Genomic DNA, 19,561 nt, shown 5'->3' on the forward strand with positions numbered 1-19,561 from the left:
GTGTGGAAAGTTCTAGTCACAAGTACATAAGACATAATATATTGCCTGCCAACCAACCAGACTTCTGTGCCAGGGCTAGAAAAGCTGTAAGAAGCAACCACTGGCCTTCCTCAATTTGGTCTGGGAGGACTTTATCTTGGGGAAGAGAAGCAGAGCCTCAGCTCCAGAAGCCTAAATGCTAGCAGGTGACCCCAGATTTTCACTGGAACTGTGCCTTCTCTGTTCCCCTTTACAGTCTTCTCTGTGGACATGGTGGGAGATATGGACTGCCAGACTGGGCACTTGAGCCCTTGCTTAGTTTCCTGGGAGAAATTCACTGGACTTTGCTTTCACTGGAACACTTTTCAGCATTCAATTTATACCATGTACCAAAGAGAACCCACCTGCCCAGTGGCCTTCAGGAATCTGGTACTATGGGATCACACCACAGAGAGTGGAAGTAATATCAAAGTATTTTGGAATTATTTGCAAGAAAGCTGCACAACCAAAGCAAGCTAAGATCGAGGGGGCCCAGATCCTCTGAGGTACCATCAGAATTTCATGAAGCAAACTGTTTACTAGTTTCATACAATCCTGCATTGTTCCCACAAGCACCCAGTGCAGACAGCTAGCTGCCACCAAGAAGGCTGGCAGTGCCCTCTTGAGGAATCCCTGGGCACTGCCAGGGACCCAGCTGGATTCTGGAGAACTTTTGCCAAGGGCACCCAGCAGAACCATTAGAAGTAGAATTAATTGCAGCAGAAATAGGTGAGGGTGGGTAGATTAAAAAAAAAAAAAAAAAACAACCCTTGAGGACCTGGAAAGAAACCCCTATGAAGCCTGTGGGGAAGGCTCAAGAGACGGGTGGTGAGTGGGTGCTGAGGCAGAGTGTCAAGACATACAGAGTGACTACAACATACTAGATCCTGGGGAGCTGGAACCTTAAGCAACTGGAGACTGTGAGCATTACCTGGCTGAGCCCTTTTCCCATCCAGGGGCCTAAAAAAAAGGTGGAGACAGGAAGATATGATCCATCAAAGAGTGTGGAGAGAGAAAAAGAAAGAGGGACACAGAGACAGAGAGAGAAACAGAGACAGAGAGCAGAGACAAAAAGACTGAGACTTGGGGAGAAGACAGAATGAATAGTAAGGAGATAGAGATGAAGGAAAGGAGAAGAGAAATGTGTATTTAGGGAATGTGGTTGAAAAATTTGTATCTGTGAGTTTATTGGGAACACATCTTTTCTTCCAAGTAGCTTAACAGTTCCAGAGCTGCTGCTGAGAATCCAGGGGCAGATTTGTGAGGTGGCCCGAACTGAGCAATTTCCCCTGCATGCAGAGCTGTCTCATCTATCTGAGCCATGAAAAACCATCTCACCATCTCTCTCATTCCCTAAATCAGAACCCCCAAAGTTTGGACTGGATTCCTTCTGCCATCTGAGGAGTTGAGGGCACACATTTGGTGACTTCGTGCTTTTGATCCTCCCTCTCCTCCAGGGCCATTCTGACAATGATCATCCAGAAGTTAATTGTCGGCAAAATCCTACAACCCAGCTTCCTTCATAGGCAGAGTCTATGGCTGGAGAGCCGGGCTAGCGAGGTCAGGGGTCCTGGGACTTTCTACCATCAGTCATATGGTCTTATTCTAGTCTACTCTGTAAAACTACCACCATGCAGTTCTGCAAAAGGGGCAGCATTTCCAGGGATCCTTTTTCCTTGGGGTTGGTATAAGAGCAAAGGATCTAGAGTTCTAGGACCCTGGACAAACCTCAAATACTGCAGGATTCAAGACCTGGGTGAAGCCACAGGGACATCTGTAGAAGACTCAACCATTTCCTAATGGCAGAGCCCAAGCCAGAAACATGTCCAAGGTCACAGCCCGAAGAGAACACTGTAAGACACAACCTTGTCACTCTCCACCACAGGAAGATTCGAGACTCTGTTCAGTACCTCCTCTTCTCCTCTCTGTCCCCAAAGCAAAGCCATAGGAAAAACTTGGTGGTGGTGGTGGTGGGGGGGTCATACCTTCTTTTTCTGGAGTCTTCCAACAAGTACTCCTTAAGTTCTATGCCAACCAGTTTCCTTAGAGGCCACCCATGGGAGAATATGGCCCTCAAGGTCAAGAGAGCAGTGTCTTTCTGAGGCCCCTGAAGGGAAAGAGAACACTAACAAGGAGCCTAGATAGACAGTGGTTAAGATTCACCTCTTCTAGAAAACTTTCCCAGGCTAATTCCACCTAACATTAGGTACTCAAATACCTTCACAGTCTTTAGAAACAACTGTCATTGGTAAGGCAGATTTCATATATTTCCCCTGTTTTTGTTATTTGGCCATTTTTTCTTAGTGTTTTTTTTTCTCTGAGGCAAGGACTATATTTCCTTTCCCCTTCTCTCCACCTTTACTGGCAGCCACTGCTTTACCCCAACCTGCTCCCTGCCTCTCACCAGCCTGGCCTTAGCTCTTTGATGACACTACAGTCTCAGGATGGGATATTGACTACCTGATTCCCAGATCCTGTTACTGATTTGTCTCGAAGTCAATAATGGTCCTTGGAAATCACCGACATCCCTAACTCTGGCCTTCTCTTTACCTTATTCTGTGAACATGCATTGGTCTTGTCCCCTCTCTGGGTCTCTGTTATCTTATCTATAAAATTTTTACAATTGTAGCCTCCCCTAGCTTAGTCAAAATCTGTTTGTGGAATCAACAGCTTGTGTTTTGTCCTCATTCGGTTGAAACCAAGAAGGATTTGGAAGGAATTATTTTTCTTCCCTGTTGTGATTCTAGAGCTGGGTAGGGGGAGGGATGCTTATTTCCCAAGGAGTGGGGGGAAGGGGAAAGGTGGACAGGGCAAAGAGCAGTTAGGAGTGAGGGGTGGGGTTGGGGCAGAGTTGGAAGGACCCTGGGGAAACAGCTAGGTTTCTGACCTTGACCACCTGGCCAGGGCTACAGTTGCCATGGCTTCTGACACTTGTGCTGCCACATCCCACATCAAATAGACCCAAGCATCAGTTGGAGGCTTCTAGAACCTCGTCTTTTTATTTCTACCCCAAACCACATTTCCAGATGTCTCTGCAGCAAAGTGAAATTCCACACAGACAAGGCTTAGAGAAAAACAGAAAAACAGAAAATGAAACAATTGGCAGTGAAAAGCAGAAAGAGAAGATGGAGCCCTTAGAGAAGGGAGTATCCCTAAGGAGGTGGGGACAAGGGGAGGAGAAGGGGAGGAGGAGAGGAGGAGGAAAGCGGGCCTGTCTCTTTAAGGGGGTTGGCTGTCAATCAGAAAGCCCTTTTCATTGCAGGAGAAGAGGACAAAGATACTCAGAGAGAAAAAGTAAAGGACCGAAGAAGGAGACTGGAGAGACCAGGATCCTTCCAGCTGAACAAAGTCAGCCGCAAAGCAGACTAGCCAGCCGGCTACAATTGGAGTCAGAGTTCCAAAGACATGGGTGAGTTTCAAAAACTTTAGCATGGAAGATTCAAGCAGGTACAGAAATTTGCAAGAGAATTTCCAACTGGAGGGTTCGGGGTTTCCAATGGTTTCAATGAGTTGTGGTTTGGCACTTGTTTTGTTTAATTCCTTAGCACTCAATTAAGTTAACTCCTTCTCTGCTGTACTGAGAATGATGCTTTATTACCAAAGAACTCCAGCAGCACGTGGAGAGTACCACAGGTCCTTGGAGAGAGTGCCCAGAGGGTTGGATATGGTCATGTGTTCTCTTACCCCCTCACTTCCCTCTACCTTCTCTTTTCCCCTGTTCTCAGGCCCTGGTAGTGACTGGGTCAGCTGACATCCCTGGTTCTTCTGGAGACAAATGAGTGTTGGCTAGCCCTCAGATGTATAAAATAACTGCTTGCTGATACAAAATTTGGACTCTGTTTGGCATCAGAAGGAAATTGGGAAATTGGGCAAGATGGAACTCAGGCTTGGCTATGGCTGAGAGGGCCAATCTCAGGTTCAGGGAATGAAAATAAAGGCCTCAATGGCTTTACCATGGGGAGTGGATATGGGTAGCAGGTGTGTGTGTGTGTGCATGTGCATGCAGGCACACATATATGGGTGACCATATCTAGCAAATATCACAGACTCAGCCTTTCTGAGGGCATGATTCAGACTCTAAATCCCTCCTATGACAGGGAAGCTGCTGGGACCTTAAGGCTCTTACTGACTTGGTTGAGTACTGAAGGCTTCTCCAGGTGCTATGAACAAAGAGAGAAGCTATAAGATCTGGTCTTTGGTAGTGTCTACTTAGAGTACAGAGCACAAGGGTCTTTGTCCACACAGGATGCCACAGAGATGTGCAGACATCGTTCACATTTGGCAAAAGAGTAGCAGCTTGAATGTATCCTAAATGAAATGAGAATCAATTGTCCTCTGTATTCACCATCAAATGTAGTACCCAGAAGACTCCAGCAACATCCATGGAAAAAGGTTTTCGATTATATTAAGCTGGTGTCAGCCTTTAGGTTGTTTCATCCTGAGAGAGATCTTTGAAGCATGTATTCAACATGGATAACTAAGAGGGCAGGGCACTGGACTAGAGCCAACACAACCAGGTTCGAATCCCAGATCTGCCACTTACGAACTTCATGACCTTGGGCAGATCACTGTGAATTATCACTTCATCTTCTGGAAAATGGGGATAACAATAACTGCTTTGTCTACTTTCAGGGTTGTGAAAATCAAGTAATAATGATGTGGATGTCCTTTGAAAATGGGCAAGCTCTATAACAATTATAAATAATGATCATACCAATTATTATGCAATAACACGTGTATAAGCTGACTCTTACTCTTTCCAAAGTGGTTTGGGCTTTCTTTGTGTATACTTTGTGCACTTGGGTAAGAATCATTTTACCAACTGAGTGTAGCCAGGTGAGAGGTGAATGTTAGGGGAACTCAGATCCTACCCTTGGTAACATCAGGAACCCTATGTAATGTCAAGGCAGCTGATTGGGTAGGTTGTGAATTAAAAAATGGAGAGGGAGTAAAGAACGATGTGGAATATTACTTCCTCAGGGGATGAAAGCCTTGAGGAAAAGGCAGGAACAAATGAGGTGACCACAGGGACAGTTTCCTGTTATGGAGGCTGGATGATTTCCTCCAGGGGAATCTCCAGGGGAGATTGCCACAGATAAGGGCACAGTTGAGGTTGTGTATTGGATCCCAGATCTTGGGGGTGGGCAATCCTTGGGCCAGGTGCACATGAGTGTAGCCACTGAGTTTTCGATTATTCAATAACAAAGTATCTCAAGTCCTTTGTAAATAATAGACCATCTCTAACAAGGTACTGTACTGCTACTACTTCCGACATGGAGTGTGTTGCTGTTCAACAATTGTAGTAGACAAATTATATCGTGGAATCTGGGATTGGAAGGAACTTTAGAAGCTGCCTGAGCCAACTCTCAAGGCAGGATTCCCTTCTACAACAGCTAATTAAATGTTCCTATCGCCTTTGTTTAATCACCCCCAGAAACATAGAGCTCACTACCTCAACCATATACAATCTTACAGGATGGGAAGCAGAGAGGAACACTGAATTCAGTATTATCTATATAAAAGGTTTATGGGGGAAATGATAGTTCATTAAAGTTTGTCCTGACTTGGGAAGGGTATGTTCTAAATGAGTCTTTGGGATAACAATGGAACCGGACAAGAGCTAAAGAGCAGTAGCTGATTATTCTCTGCTCAGTAACACAATGCCATTACTGAACAGCAAAACATTGGCTCCTGCAAGCCTGTTGTCTGAGAACAGTGGCTGTTACCCTGGTAACTACACTGTGATGCTTCCCTCCAAAGGTGGCTGTTTGCCGAGGAGGGTAGTGTTGGCTGGTGCAGGCTAAGTGAGGGTAGCCCAGGCAAGAAAGAAGTGTGGATACAAAGCAGGGGTCCAGTTTTACAAAATTCCTGAAGACTAAGTGCATCCCACCAGGATGGCAAGAATGCCACAAGAATGCCAAGAGCTAAAAAGAAACCAGATCCAAACCAGCATACTCATTTACTCCTCCTAGAGACAGTGACTAAAAAGATCACGACAGCCTTCCCCACCCCATTCCTCACCTTGGCCCTGCAGAGCCAGAGGAGCTCTTGAAGAGCCAAGCAAACTGAAAGGCTTGCTCTGCTTGGAGGGGCTTTTGCCCTGGCTCTGCGCTATGAAAGCTGGAAGTTTAGTCAAGAGCCTGACGACTGGAACTATCCTCTCAAAGCTATATGAGTAGTAGTAAGGCCTAAGAACCCCTGGGAGATGGGTGGGAGGGGACATAGAGTGTTTAAACCCATCAAGGCGCTGGCACCCAGCTAGTGGCATCTTTTTCCCTCATTGCCTTTTTGTGTATTATCTTGAAGCCCTGAAAACCACCCCCAGGGTATAGTTCTTGGTCTTGAAAGAAAGCAATGTAGAAATGCCTTCCTTGCCTACAGAACTTAAGATCCGGAGAAGATTGAGTCAGGGCAGTGACATGATCAGGTAAGGTCACATCAACCTGGAAGGCAAACAGCAGGTTTCTCTTTCTTTCCCACTGTTAGGGCCTACCCAGTTCCAAACTTACCTCAAAAACCCTATGAGTACTGATTGATTACTTCCTCCTTGGCTATTTAAAAATGGTTGTAAAGGTGATCTTACTGCTCTGTACTTGCCTCTGAGCTCTCTGCTAGGCAGGGCTCTGGAAAAGAATCAGTGACATCCCAAGGAAGAGAACAAAGCTCCCCAGATCAGCTTCACACTGCAACCAAGGAGAGAGGAGGAAACGGTGAGAGACTAACCTAAGGAATAAGGTATAGAAAATGTCTCTTAGCTTATTATCAGGTGCTTCTCTTTTACCTCCGCATACATGGGCAAGATGAAGACAATGTGTCAGGAATAGAGTTTAATAATCAAGCTTCTATTCCAACCTCCCAATGTTTGGGCATATATTGGCGTGTGTATGTGTGTGTGTGTGTGTGTGTGTGTGTGTGTGTGATGTGTGTGTTTGGGGAGGAGTAGAGAGTATAGGAAATAAATTGGTCCAAATGCTGTTGCTGTAGTAATAATAATATCTGTCCGAACAAGAGGCTGAGTTTCCTTTTTATTTAATTTTATCTATATGACTTGACCATCCATTAGGCTTAGATTCCCATGTCCCAGTGGTTGCAGGGCCCCCTTCCACCACTTGAATGCAGTATAAGTGCTGAGTTCATGTAGGGAAGACAAGATTATAGTCAGGGCTTTGTCTGACCAGGATAAGGCCAGAAGCAAAAGTCTTTGTCTCTGGCACCTCCTGATGATTGTTGTTTTACTCCTAGAACCCACCCACTGATCTCCATCCATCCCCAGTACCAGTCACGGTTGCTCTAGCATCTTGGCCCTGTCAACTGCTATAGGCCCCAATCAAGGAGGCCTCTGTTCATGGAGTGAGGTTAAGGGGTGGGTTCTGGGAGGAGGGTAAGACTGTAGAGCAGATTAGAGACTTAGGGAGATGGGGCCAGTTTTTCATTCAATGAGTTTGCCTGTTGTTTAGATCTATTGTATAGGGTTCTTCTATCTCTCCCTTTGTCAGCTGGATTCAAGGGACAGGCTAGGAATTGTGCAAGGCACAATTGGTCTCTTTCTACCATCTCTTTCACTGAAAGCCCTTCCTCTCCTCCCTTTGATGAGTTCCCAGATTCACACTGAATTTCCATCATGGAGCTGGTCCTTGAGGCGTGCCCAGGGCATGGGAAAGGAGGGAGGGTTTGGGAGCTCTTGGCTCCTGCTTAAAGAGACAGCATCAGGATCAACACAGTCCCTTGGATGGACATGGATCTGGATAAGATTAACAATGGTCCTGTTGATCTTTGTCAGATTCCTGTGAAAACTATTGGTCAGAAGGGCTTGAAGTTCTAGCACAGATTGATTAGACTCATTTTGGAAGTTTGTGGATAAATCTAGCCAACACCTTTGCTTACATTTTGCTCACAGGACTTGATCATATACATTTTAACACTAAGTTATAGGTAGCTTTGGTCTTTGATTCACAGACACAAGTTTGTTCTCCCTAGCAAGACTGAAAGGTCATTGAAGAAAGGGACTGGCCTTTATAATTCCCTTTTGTTTCTCATAGTGCCCAGCTTACTTCAAATATGCTTAATAATTGTACTGAATCCACATCAAAAGAAATGAAAGGAAAACACTGGGAAGGGTCATTATTTTTCTCTATGACCTCTCATCAAAGTCAGGCAGTTTAATCCAATTGAGTTGCACTGGGTAATATTATTATTATTGTAGTTCTTTTATGCCAACTCTACCATGTGACAATCTGTGCTTAGCCTGGAAACGTGAGCATGACTCTTAAGAGAGCCAAAGGACTTCAGAATCCCTCACAGCCTTCCTGAATCAAACCAGTACCCTTTTAACCATGAAAGGTGCTGAAATGTAGAGCTTGTGGCTTTAGGCTATTGTTCACACATTCCCAAAGACATTTCTTGGGCTGTGAAAAACCAAAGTGAACACCATGGACCTTTCTCAGAATGTTTTGATTGCCAACTACTTTGATGAAGACACATTTTTTTTTTTTTTTTGCATGTTCTGAGTTTTTTTCCAGTTGAAATTTAAAAGTTGATTTTTTGTTTGGTCAGACTGACTGAGATTCTTCACTTCTGTTGAACTTAGATGTCCCCAGAATGACATTTCATCTGTGAAGAGATGGACATGTAATGTGTATGTTGATATCGTTGAACTATAGAGCTCCAGAGTGATTTATCTGGGGCCATTTGTTTCCAACTCCACGTTGAAGACTCATTAAAACCTGTCTTTCTTGTCCCTTGCTTTGAGTGGCAGTGCAGCAGAAGAGGGGTACTAAGTTATTTGAGGTCTAAGAAAATAGAGGAAAAATGTATGTAAAAAGAAAGCATATTGGTGGATGATCCAGAGTTGCTCCCAAGGCTTAGCCCTTTATCACCCAGTAAGGACACTACATCTGACACTCTCTGGTTATTTGGATGATGATCAAGGGATCAGATACACCAAAGAGGATTTTTCCTTATCTTTATAACCCTGGAGGGGGCATCAGCTAAAGCTTAGAGTGGAATTCCCTGTTTGGCTAGCAAGAGTTCAAGTTCCTTCATCCCTGATCACACCTGAGCCATTTAGCTCTTCCCAGGGTGAAAAGGCTGGGGTGAGTGAGTGGCACAGGACGGTAACTTGCTAGGTTTGATGGCTGTCCTTACTCTGGGCTAAATAAACAGTTCTGCCATTGTTCCCTGGGTCTGACCCCCTCCCCACCCCCAGGCCTGCAGGCCCCTGCAGAATACCAATGAGGCTCCTGGGATCTCAGGGAAAAACAAGGCTTCTTTGTCCAGGGGAGCTATGGAGGGCTCTGTCCAAGCCCTGACCCTGTGCTGGGGAGAGAGGGAACAGAGAGGTCACTGACCTTCTCCTCCCCCCACCCTCAGGCTTCAGAGACCTTCTTTACTAGAAGAGTCTAGAGTTTGGGGGTGGGGAAGAGTTGGATAGACAGTAGGAAAATGGCAGCACTGTTTATTTCCAAGTTCTTTTTCTTAACTTACAGGATGCATCTAGTATCTTAACCTGTTGAGAAAGAGGAAGATCAATTTCTGGAATGTTTCCTGAGAACAATGATCAATTTGAACTGCTGTGTTTTTCTTTCTGGTATATACATGCGTGCACACATGCATGTATACACAACACACACACACACACACACACAGACACACACACACCACACAGCTCTGATGAAGCACTGTTACCAAGCACTATTGCCAAGTTCATACTAAGTAAACTTTGCCTCCACTACAGCAACACAGCTACAAATTGATTGCTTCTCATAGAGGCCAAATTTTCTGACAGCAGTTCTTCAGTTCTTGGAAAAGGATGAAAATTCAGTTCTGCTGCAAATATTAGCTACTTAGTCTGCTTGCCTTGGGCTTCTGAACCTCATCTCTGGTGTCACATACCAGAATCTTTGAGGAAGATGCTCTTTGAGGACCAAGGGAGGGCTTGTCATTTTAGGGGATGATGGATAATAGAACTCACTCATTCTGTGGCTCTTAGAACAGAGACAAATCCTTCTACCTCAACTTTCTCATCATAGAGATAATCTGGTCCTTCAAAATCTGTTCACATTGCATCAGCCATGCAGATCCACAGATGTTTAATCACACGGGGCTAAAAAGAAACTGTACTAGTATTAAGAGGGTAGGGCAAAGGACTCCCCTAGTCCTTGCTACCATGGCATAAACAAGTGAGATTTGGATAAAAATTCAAACCTAGAAATTAGTACAATTTGCTTTCTTTTTATAAGGAGTTCCAACATGCTTTTCCAAAAACAGCTTCTCAGCACATCAGCTGTATATGTGTATATAATTCATATATACATATGATATATATAAAATATTTCATATATCATATCTATATATATTATATGATATATGAATAGATGTATAAAATCAGTGCGCGTGCACACACACACACACACACACACACCCCACACACATATATGCTTTATATATTTGAGATCTGGCCAAGTGGCCCAAGGGAACCACGGTTTCCTCATCTAGTCTGCCATCTACTTGACATTTGTTAAGTTTTGCTCCATGTGGCACTTACAGCATGGGGCTAGTACTTGGGGCACAGCTGTTCTTAGAGCCTACGACTTCTTGTGTGCTTTTCCTGTTTATCAGCAACACTGGCATGGGGCCTAGGGTGACAGGTCTCGGTATCTCAGGGACTCTTAGCACTTTGAGACACCTGTGTTTCCAGGCTCTGGTGTGTTTTCGTCATGCCAGAAAGAGGTTTCATGTTTTGCTGACTTTGTATAGAGTCTTTTTGTAGCTGTTTTGACAGGACTCCGGTGTAAGCCTGAGGGTGCAGATATTGGCCAAGCTGCAATATAGGGGGACAAATCAGCCAAGCAAAGTGTTCAAAAATCATTAAGCTTGCGTTTTTATTACTGTGAATAATAGTCACCCTCCCATTACTGTCTCCTGCTCTCTGCCAGTTTCCTCCTTCCCTTTGGACTGCTCTCCACATAATATTCTAGATGAAAGAGAAGCAAGCATTCCATGCGACAAATACAGCCAATGTTCAGGAATATCCAGAAGCATGCCATTTCCAAAGTTTCCCCCACCTGGAATGCTCTCCAAAGCTCAAATACTGTCTGACAATACCAACATCTCTGGCCTGCACCCATCCCTTTGTGGAACTTTTGTTGCATTTACCTTCTGTAACCACTTACTTGGCTGCCTAAAATTGTTAGTTGAAAATATTAGGTCTACTTAGCTCATTCTTCCTCAGTAAACAAAAGACTCCCATATGGTAAAGTCTATGTCTTTTATGTTTTCACATCCCACATAACACCTGGCACAATGCTGGTCATATAGTAAGTACTCCATAAGAGTTGATAAATGACTGAAACAAACAAATCAGAATAAGAAAGGAGAGGATGCTCGCATAATCTCCCCAGCTTGCTACTTTGATGACAGATTATTTTAAAAACCCATACATTCTGGGAATTAAAATTAAGGACTTATTTTCAAGAATGGAACAAAGTGATGGTTTTTGGGTCAATCTCACATTCCAGAAGCCTAAAGTTGGAGACTCTTGTGCTTTTGGACTCTGGAGTGACTACTCCATCTGTGCATGTGAGCGCAGGGCTTGACTGGTCTGGCAGAGAGGTATGAGTGGCATGAGCTACTTATGGAACATCCCTGACTTTTTCCCTCCTTCCTTCCCAGGCTTGTTAGAGTGCTGTGCAAGATGTCTCGTAGGGGCCCCCTTTGCTTCCCTGGTGGCCACTGGATTATGTTTCTTTGGGGTGGCACTGTTCTGTGGCTGTGGACATGAAGCACTCACTGGCACAGAAAAGCTCATTGAGACCTATTTCTCCAAAAACTACCAGGACTATGAGTATCTCATCAATGTGTAAGTACCTGTTATCATACACAAACCCCTCTTTTTTTCCCCTCTCTCCCTGGAGACATATAGAACTCATTAGCTCCTTAGTGATTAGTAGGGGGTTTAGCGTAGAGCCAGACAGGATTCCCGAGTCTTCCCTCTGTTTGCAGATTTCAACTATGCCCCATCTGAGCTCCTGAATGAGGGGGAAATGCCAAATTCAGAAAGGGGAGTTCTGTCTGCCTGCCAGCCCACTTCTCACCCTCCACTGCACTTGCTTTGTCCCACGTGTTCTAACTTCTGCCCGTAAGGTTAACATTGACTGAGTTGGAGCCTCTGCAGTGATAGGTATGGAGAACTCAGGAAAGGCCCAATGACTGGACAGACTGGGGCTGCTGCTCTTGGTTTGACATACTGTTTGAGTCTGCTCAGGCTCCGTACTAAGACTTTCCTGTTCCTAGCACGTTAGGCCCCTATTCCTTCATCCCTCTTCCTCCTAGTCTAGCTCCTCTCTGCTTTCTCCTCTGAGGAAACATCTCTGAAGGGTCAGGCCAAGGAGAATAGAGCCCCAGTTCTTCAGATCACAGGGCAAGCAAGGGGTGGAGGAACCTAGTGATTCCTCTAAAAAATCCCTAGCCTTGTTTAGGTGCTCACTCAAGTGTCCACCTTACTTAGGCAGGAAGGGAACCAGTTCCTCAGTTAATAAGGTTTCCTGATATCTTTTGTTTATCTGTTCATGCAGGATCCATGCCTTCCAGTATGTCATCTATGGAACTGCCTCTTTCTTCTTCCTTTATGGGGCCCTCCTGCTGGCTGAGGGCTTCTACACCACCGGCGCAGTCAGGCAGATCTTTGGCGACTACAAGACCACCATCTGCGGCAAGGGCCTGAGCGCAACGGTAACAGGGGGCCAGAAGGGGAGGGGTTCCAGAGGCCAACATCAAGCTCATTCTTTGGAGCGGGTGTGTCATTGTTTGGGAAAATGGCTAGGACATCCCGACAAGGTGATCATCCTCAGGATTTTGTGGCAATAACAAGGGGTGGGGGATAATTGGGCGTGAGTCTGTGGCCTCATCCCCACCCAAGGCTGGGTCCTCTCTAGGGGCCTGGCTTTTGAGTGAGGAAGTGATGGCTACAGCTGAACGAGAAGGTCAGGAAGAACGTGGTGCCCAGTTGGCTTAGCCTCACCTTTCAAAAATTCCCTAGAAAATTTCATCTCAAAAAAAAAAAAAAAAAAAGCATGACTTTTGTGGATACTTCATAAAATCGGACCATTTCTAAGCCATCTGTTGGTATTCCTTTACTCTCCTCTTAGCAGGGACCACAATAAAATTAGATTTGACCACCTAAGAACCTAAATGCTACTCATGGGATTGAGATGCAGGTACCTGATCTGAGAGGGAGGGTGGATCATGCAAATTAAATAATTCTACTCCAAGGTGGAATTCCCAATATTCTGGGATTCTACACTGTTGGAGGTCCCAGAGGAAACTAACATGGATATACATATTTAATGCTTCATCTTTGTCTGAGGGTTATCCCTGCTTCTAGTGAGGCACACATTGGTTTTCAGTCTCTAGAGTTAAGTAAGATCTTTTGGGGGTTGAATATCTGTGGGTTATGGTGATACCTTTTGTGGCCAGCAGTTGGCTTAGAAAGGTTTTTGGATCTGAAATTTAAACCTCCTATTGGCTTTGCTCAATGACTAGGGATGAAAAGTCTCATGACGAGGAATATTTTCTAAGCTCAGCCTAAGGCGAGAAATGGCACGACTTTCTTTCAAGATCTGCTTTGATTTCTTTACACCTTATCTGCCCAAAAAATCTCCTGAAGCCTCTCTAACCCAGGGATCCTCCTCACTCCAACCCCCACCCATTCCCGCCACCCTCCATCACACTTGGGGCCAGTTCTCTAGTAGATACTGCCAACGACATTTGGCAGAGGTGCCCTGCTTACTAATTTCATTTGGTGGAGATCCCTGGAATCTGGTTTCCTATCTGGCACATGCCACTCCAGGATCTCCCAGTTTGTGCTTCAATGTCTGCAGGCCGATGCTGATTTCTAACCACCCCATGTCAATTGTTTTAGTTTGTGGGCATCACCTATGCCCTGACCATTGTGTGGCTCCTGGTGTTTGCCTGCTCTGCTGTGCCTGTGTACATTTACTTCAACACCTGGACCACCTGCCAGTCTATTGCCTTCCCCAGCAAGACTTCTGCCAGTATAGGCAGTCTCTGTGCTGATGCCAGAATGTATGGTGAGTTAGGGTATTGGTGCCTTGGCTCTCTTACCCCCTATGAAAGCACTATATATTTGGTTCTTTACTTGGGATGACAAGGGTGGTGATTATAGGGAAAAATGTTATGGATGCCTGGATCTTAGTTTGTTATTCCCTTCCCACTGAAATTGGAGAGATTTCTTCCCTTGGAAGGGAACTTCTCTTGGAAGTGGTAGGAGTTTTCTTGGCTGGTAACACTGCTCTAGCCTGGTTGAGAAGCAGTACATTTCAATAACAAACACAAGATTACACAACTGTTCAGTACCACCTTCTATTTTTTTTTTTTTTTTTTTTTTGCAAATCTTTACAAAAGAGGATCCTGATTGTTAGTGAGATTCAACTTTTCAGCCAGGATGATTAAAGATGTAAGAAGGGCTCTGAAAGAAAATCTCCGTGGAGCCCCACAACTCCATGAAGTTCACCCTGGTTGACTTGTGTGTCTTACTCAGGTGTTCTCCCATGGAATGCTTTCCCTGGCAAGGTGTGTGGCTCCAACCTTCTTTCCATCTGCAAAACAGCCGAGGTGAGTGGGCCATTTGAGTTCTTTCACAATGGAATGGCTTGTACCATACAAATTTCTACCCATGGCCTTCAATTTTAAAAGCCACAGGTTTTTTTTTTTTTGCTGGATTTTGAGCATAGATGTTAAAACATCTATTTCTCTTAGAGCTGCATAGAAAGGCTTCCATTCCAAGACTTCCTTCCTTAAAGGAGAAATTTGTAGTTTTAGGTAAAGATAGAGATTAATGAAAAATCCCCCAAGTGAAAAAAAAAATTCTTTTAGTTAAAAACCTTATCAAGAAAATGATTTCTGCATAGAGACATACTCATAGGTTTTACAAAACCACTTTCAGTTTGGAACCCCTCCGTCTCTAATGAGAAGTAAAAACAAAAAGTACATTTGAAAGAGGAAAACACTGTATTGGCAATGGATATCATCCACAAATGAGGCAGGGGAATAAAAGTAAATCCTGAAGAAGAAGGCAGTAGCTTTAAACGTTCAAACTTTAAACCATGACTTTAAATTTGGGGATCCTGGGTACAACTGTAGGGAACCAGGTGATTAAAATATTTTTGAGTGTTTTATGAATACTTTGTGTTCTGAGTGCTCTGGGGCTAGGTGCTGTGACGTACATTAAAGAACAGGAGGCCTACACTCAGGGAAGTGAGTTTAGTTATAGATGCAGAATTAACACACAAGAAGCTGCATGCATGATCTACAGCAGAGCATATTTTTGCAGCTGCAAGAAACTCTCCTCCCTTTTGCATTTTCTTGCAGTTCCAAATGACCTTCCATCTGTTTATTGCTGCATTTGTGGGGGCTGCTGCCACACTGGTTTCCCTGGTGAGTTGTCTGAATGTGATCCTGGCAAATAAATGGTCCTGGGATAGCTTGGGTACAGCTATGCTGAAAGGCAAAAAGATAGATTGCTAAACTTGTGATGCCAGAGAGAAGCAAGCGCCTGGGAAGAGACAACAAAGTGTAGACTGTGAACTTCTACTTTGGGTTGGCAAGGTAGAGAGACTTCAGAAATTAGACAGGAACAGGAATAGTGGTGTGGGGAAAGAGAAGGTAAGAGATTAATAGTCAGAAATGATAATATTTAACATTTACAGAGCATGTAATAGTGCCAAGAGCTTTGCAGTCATAAATTGCAGTTAATTCTCAACCCATGCTGGTCAGATGAGTGACAAGAACAAGGAAACATTACTAAACGTGATTTTCCAAAGCCTGGAATTCTATATGCTGTCAATACGAATCCACCTTGGGCACTCTCCAAGGGATTTACTTACTCTCCTGAAAACCCTGGGAGGACCTTCTGACATTATTAGAACTGTTATTACTACAGTGTGATCCTATGCCCCAGGTCCTGCCAATGGTGTTCCAGTGCAGTGTCAATGGGGTGCATTCATTGTTCAGATGAAAAACCTAGGGCACTGAAGGGTGAAGGAATTTATCTGTAGTCATTAAGTAAGTAGTGATAAGGATAAGCTCGCAGAACTCCTGGCCCCTACTGCTGAGGTTTTTATGCAAACTGGAGTTCCTTATTCTGGAAAATAAACTGATGCATGAAGCAGGGAGGGCTGTGCTGCCCCTTGTGACCGTGTGTCGGCAGCAAGCAGCCTGTGACTCCGGGTCACTCAGACATGTGGATGGGATGATGGCAGAGCCCAATGCACTGTTCACTTTCCTGAGGAAAACCCAGTGCCAGGACTTAGCATAGGTGTGGAATAAACCCTCGTCGAGTTGATTCTCTGGGCCTGAGCCATTAGAAGGAAATGTCTCAGAGATTACTTCTAGTCAGGCATGTAGGGTGAGAGCCTGGGACATGCTGCTTTTTACAGATCAGGGGTTTTTCCTTTATTTCACTGATTTTATTTCTACCCTTCCTCATTTGCAAAAGCTCTGGAGGAGGGAGAACTTCCTTTTCTACTCTCACTCATATTTTCTCTTCTCTTCCTACAGCTCACCTTCATGATTGCTGCCACCTACAACTTTGCCGTCCTTAAACTCATGGGCCGAGGCACCAAGTTCTGATCTCCTGTAGAAATTTCCCTTTCTCTAATAGCGAGGCTCTAACCACACAGCCTACAGTGCTGCGTCTCCCATGTTAACTCTTTGCCTTTGCCACTGACTGGCCCTCTTCTTACTTGACGAGTGTAACAAGAAAGGAGAGTCTTGTGGTGATTAATGTCTCTCTCTGGACTCTCCCCTCTTATGTACCTCTTTTAGTCATTTTGCTTCACAGCTGGTTCCTGCTAGAAATGGGAAATGCTTCAGATGGTGACTCCCCAACTGCAAGTCACAAAGGAATGGAGGCTCTAATTCAATTTTCAAGCATCTCCTGAGGACCAGGAAGTGTTTTCTCTTCAAAGGGCACTTCCACTGATGGAAACAAAGTGGAAAAAAAGATGCTCAGGTAGAGAGAAGGGATGTACCTGGTCCCCTTGACATCTATTGGGGCCAAATATATTCTCCTTGATGTACAAAACAGAGAACCCACTCCTGTCTCCCTCTTACCACGGAAGATAGAAGAAAAAAAAAGAATGCCAACAAAACAATAAAAGCATTTGCCCAAATCTACCTATTGCAGCTGGGAGAAGGGGGTCAAAGCAAGGATCTTTCACCCATAGAAAGAGAGCACTGACCCTAATGGCGATGGACTATTTAAGCCCTAACTCAGCCGATCTTACTTATAGCATAAGGGAGCGTAGTGTCTGTGTAGACCAAGTGGGCACCTGGCTTTACACCTTATTAGAGAAAAGAAGCAGGGTATTGTCAGCATCTTCTCACTCCCTTTTCCTTGATAACAGCTACCATGACAACCCTGTGGTTTCCAAGGAGCTGAGAACAGAAAGAAACTAGCTCATTAAAAAAAAAAAAAAAAGACTGGCCTAAGGAGCAGCAGTTGTTAGTGGCTAACGGTGTAAACTGAGCCAGCCCTCTGGTAGACACAGGATAGATAACTCTTTGGATAGCGTGTCTTTTTTCTGTTAATTAGTTGTATACTCTGGCCTCTGTCATATCTTCACAATGGTGCTCTTTTCATGGGGTATTATCCATTTAGTCATAGAAGATGATTTGAAGATCTTGATTTGTTTCAGAATGATGCGTATTTCACATTTACCAGTTTGTTTATCACTTGTTTGGGGTTGTACCAGAAAGGTCTAGAGAATGATTCTTTGATAATGATTCTTTAGCAAATGGACATTGAACGTTAAACATTGCAAATAATATTTAAAATTGGCTAGTTCCATACAACTACTAGATTTTCTCCAAATTATTCTGTTCTTTGCAGAAACGGATTTGGTGAATTTGAACCTCAATTTGAATAACCTATTTGATTGTTCTTTTTAAGCTAATGGGGGATGATTTGATTTAGCAGTGCTAACTCGATGTGTTAAAGAGTCAGGTTTAACATATAGGTTATTCTCTCCTAGTATAGATCACTTAATAGAATGCCCCAGCCATCAGCTATTCAGTTGGTAAGCTTCCATGGAAACAGAAAGGTGGAAAGAGTTGGAAACCTGAATAACTCCCAGGTTTCAGGCTTCTCTTTCTGTGTTTGTTAACTTTGGGTTAAAAAAGAAAAGGCTGATTGGTCTTTATGGAAAGAGATCTTACGGATATGACTGTAGGTGGCTCTTTTGTTGTAAAGAGTTGTTTTGGTTTTTTTCCCCCAAAGTTGGTTCAGCAATGTTTAAGGAGAAGTAAGATGTTTGCAAAAAGATACTTAATATTTGTTTTCAGACCAGTATACAAGATAAGCTTCCAGGCTGCATAGAGGGAGGAGATGGAAAAGGTTCTGTAAGAAACCAATCAAGATCAAGGAAAGTGAAGTAATCCATATCTTGTGTTTTGTTTTGATTTAATAACATAACAAATAACCAACCCTTCCCTGAAAACCTCCCACGCATACATACACACATATACACACACAAAGAGAGTTAACTGAAAGTGTTTCCTTCGTTTCTGATACAGAATTTCAATTTTAACACACATAAAGGATAAACTTTTAGGAACTTATCTTACAAAATGAATTTTATAAAATTAAAGAAAAATAAAATTAAGAATGTTCTCAATCAAACATTGTGTCCTTTGAGTGAATTGTTTTGTGTAACCCCACAATAGAAACTCGAATAATTAGACCTTTATTGTGCTTTGTTCAAGGAGCTTATTTATTTTTCAGGTCACCCAAGTCATTCTCACAACAATTTTCTGACATAAAAAATAGATAAATCCCTTCTATTTTTATAGCTTGGGACACTAAGAAACAGTCAAAGTAAATTACCCAAAGAAACCCAATAAGCACATACCTGAGCTTGACTAGAACACAGGTGGGGGTTTTTGTTGTTGTTGTTTATTTTTGTTTTTGTTTTTGTAGAACTCAGGTCTTAATACCTGAGAACTTCTAGTCAAGTATCTACAGCGAAAGCCTATATACCTGGACATGTCTGTTTTAAGGTTTCTTTTCTCTTAGAAGCTGGGTTTCAGAGTGTTCTGCTCATTCAGACTCAAATACAGTTACTTCTTTAATATAATGGTGCCCCAGCCCTGGTGTATTGAGGATTAAGTTATTGCTACGTTCTCTTTCAATCGTTTGGATATTCCAATAATGAGCCCTCAGTGCTTCATACATGAATAATGCTTAGTTTTATCTGAAAAGTACTGGATGAAAGGTTTAAGGTAGGGGCAGAGTAGATATGGTAAAGACAATGTAAATTTAAACAGCCGGTGGCAGGGCACTATTAAAGTAAATTAGTGACACCTGTTACCTTGGATGGCCCGCCCACTAGCCCACTTGGGACACAGTGTTTAATCCCTTTTACAACCCTAGGCTAGAATGTGACACTCTTGGACAGCACTCTAATGACCTGCCCAAAGAAAGCTGACTTAAAATGAGTAGATTCCTTGTCCCATAGTTGCTGCTGGC

At 43.7% G+C, this 19,561-nt stretch overlaps 1 protein-coding gene across 2 annotated transcripts; it reads left to right on the forward strand.

Annotated features, from left to right (window-relative positions):
• The first annotated feature begins 3,237 nt into the window (after nucleotides 1-3,237).
• On the forward strand, nucleotides 3,238-18,715 carry PLP1 (proteolipid protein 1). 2 transcript variants are annotated; one of them, XM_032398907.1, is made up of 7 exons: nucleotides 3,238-3,427; nucleotides 11,689-11,875; nucleotides 12,591-12,852; nucleotides 13,937-14,105; nucleotides 14,576-14,649; nucleotides 15,406-15,471; nucleotides 16,594-18,715. In XM_032398907.1, the coding sequence occupies exons 1-7, from the start codon at nucleotides 3,424-3,426 to the stop codon at nucleotides 16,663-16,665; spliced, it is 834 nt and encodes a 277-aa protein (XP_032254798.1). In that variant the 5' UTR covers nucleotides 3,238-3,423; the 3' UTR covers nucleotides 16,666-18,715. The 2 variants fall into 2 exon arrangements, with proteins under 2 accessions (XP_032254798.1, XP_032254799.1); XM_032398908.1 differs by having other exon boundaries at nucleotides 3,258-3,427; nucleotides 12,591-12,747.
• Nucleotides 18,716-19,561: the final 846 nt, after the last annotated feature.

Source organism: Phoca vitulina, unplaced genomic scaffold (genome assembly GCF_004348235.1).
Source record: "Phoca vitulina isolate PV1807 unplaced genomic scaffold, GSC_HSeal_1.0 scaffold122, whole genome shotgun sequence".
Classification (NCBI taxonomy): domain Eukaryota; kingdom Metazoa; phylum Chordata; class Mammalia; order Carnivora; family Phocidae; genus Phoca; species Phoca vitulina.

Coding starts and splice junctions, on each gene's coding strand:
- PLP1 (XM_032398907.1), top strand. Junction 14,650..15,405: donor CCATCTGCAAAACAGCCGAG/GTGAGTGGGCCA, acceptor ATTTTCTTGCAG/TTCCAAATGACCTTCCATCT. Junction 15,472..16,593: donor CTGCCACACTGGTTTCCCTG/GTGAGTTGTCTG, acceptor CTCTTCCTACAG/CTCACCTTCATGATTGCTGC.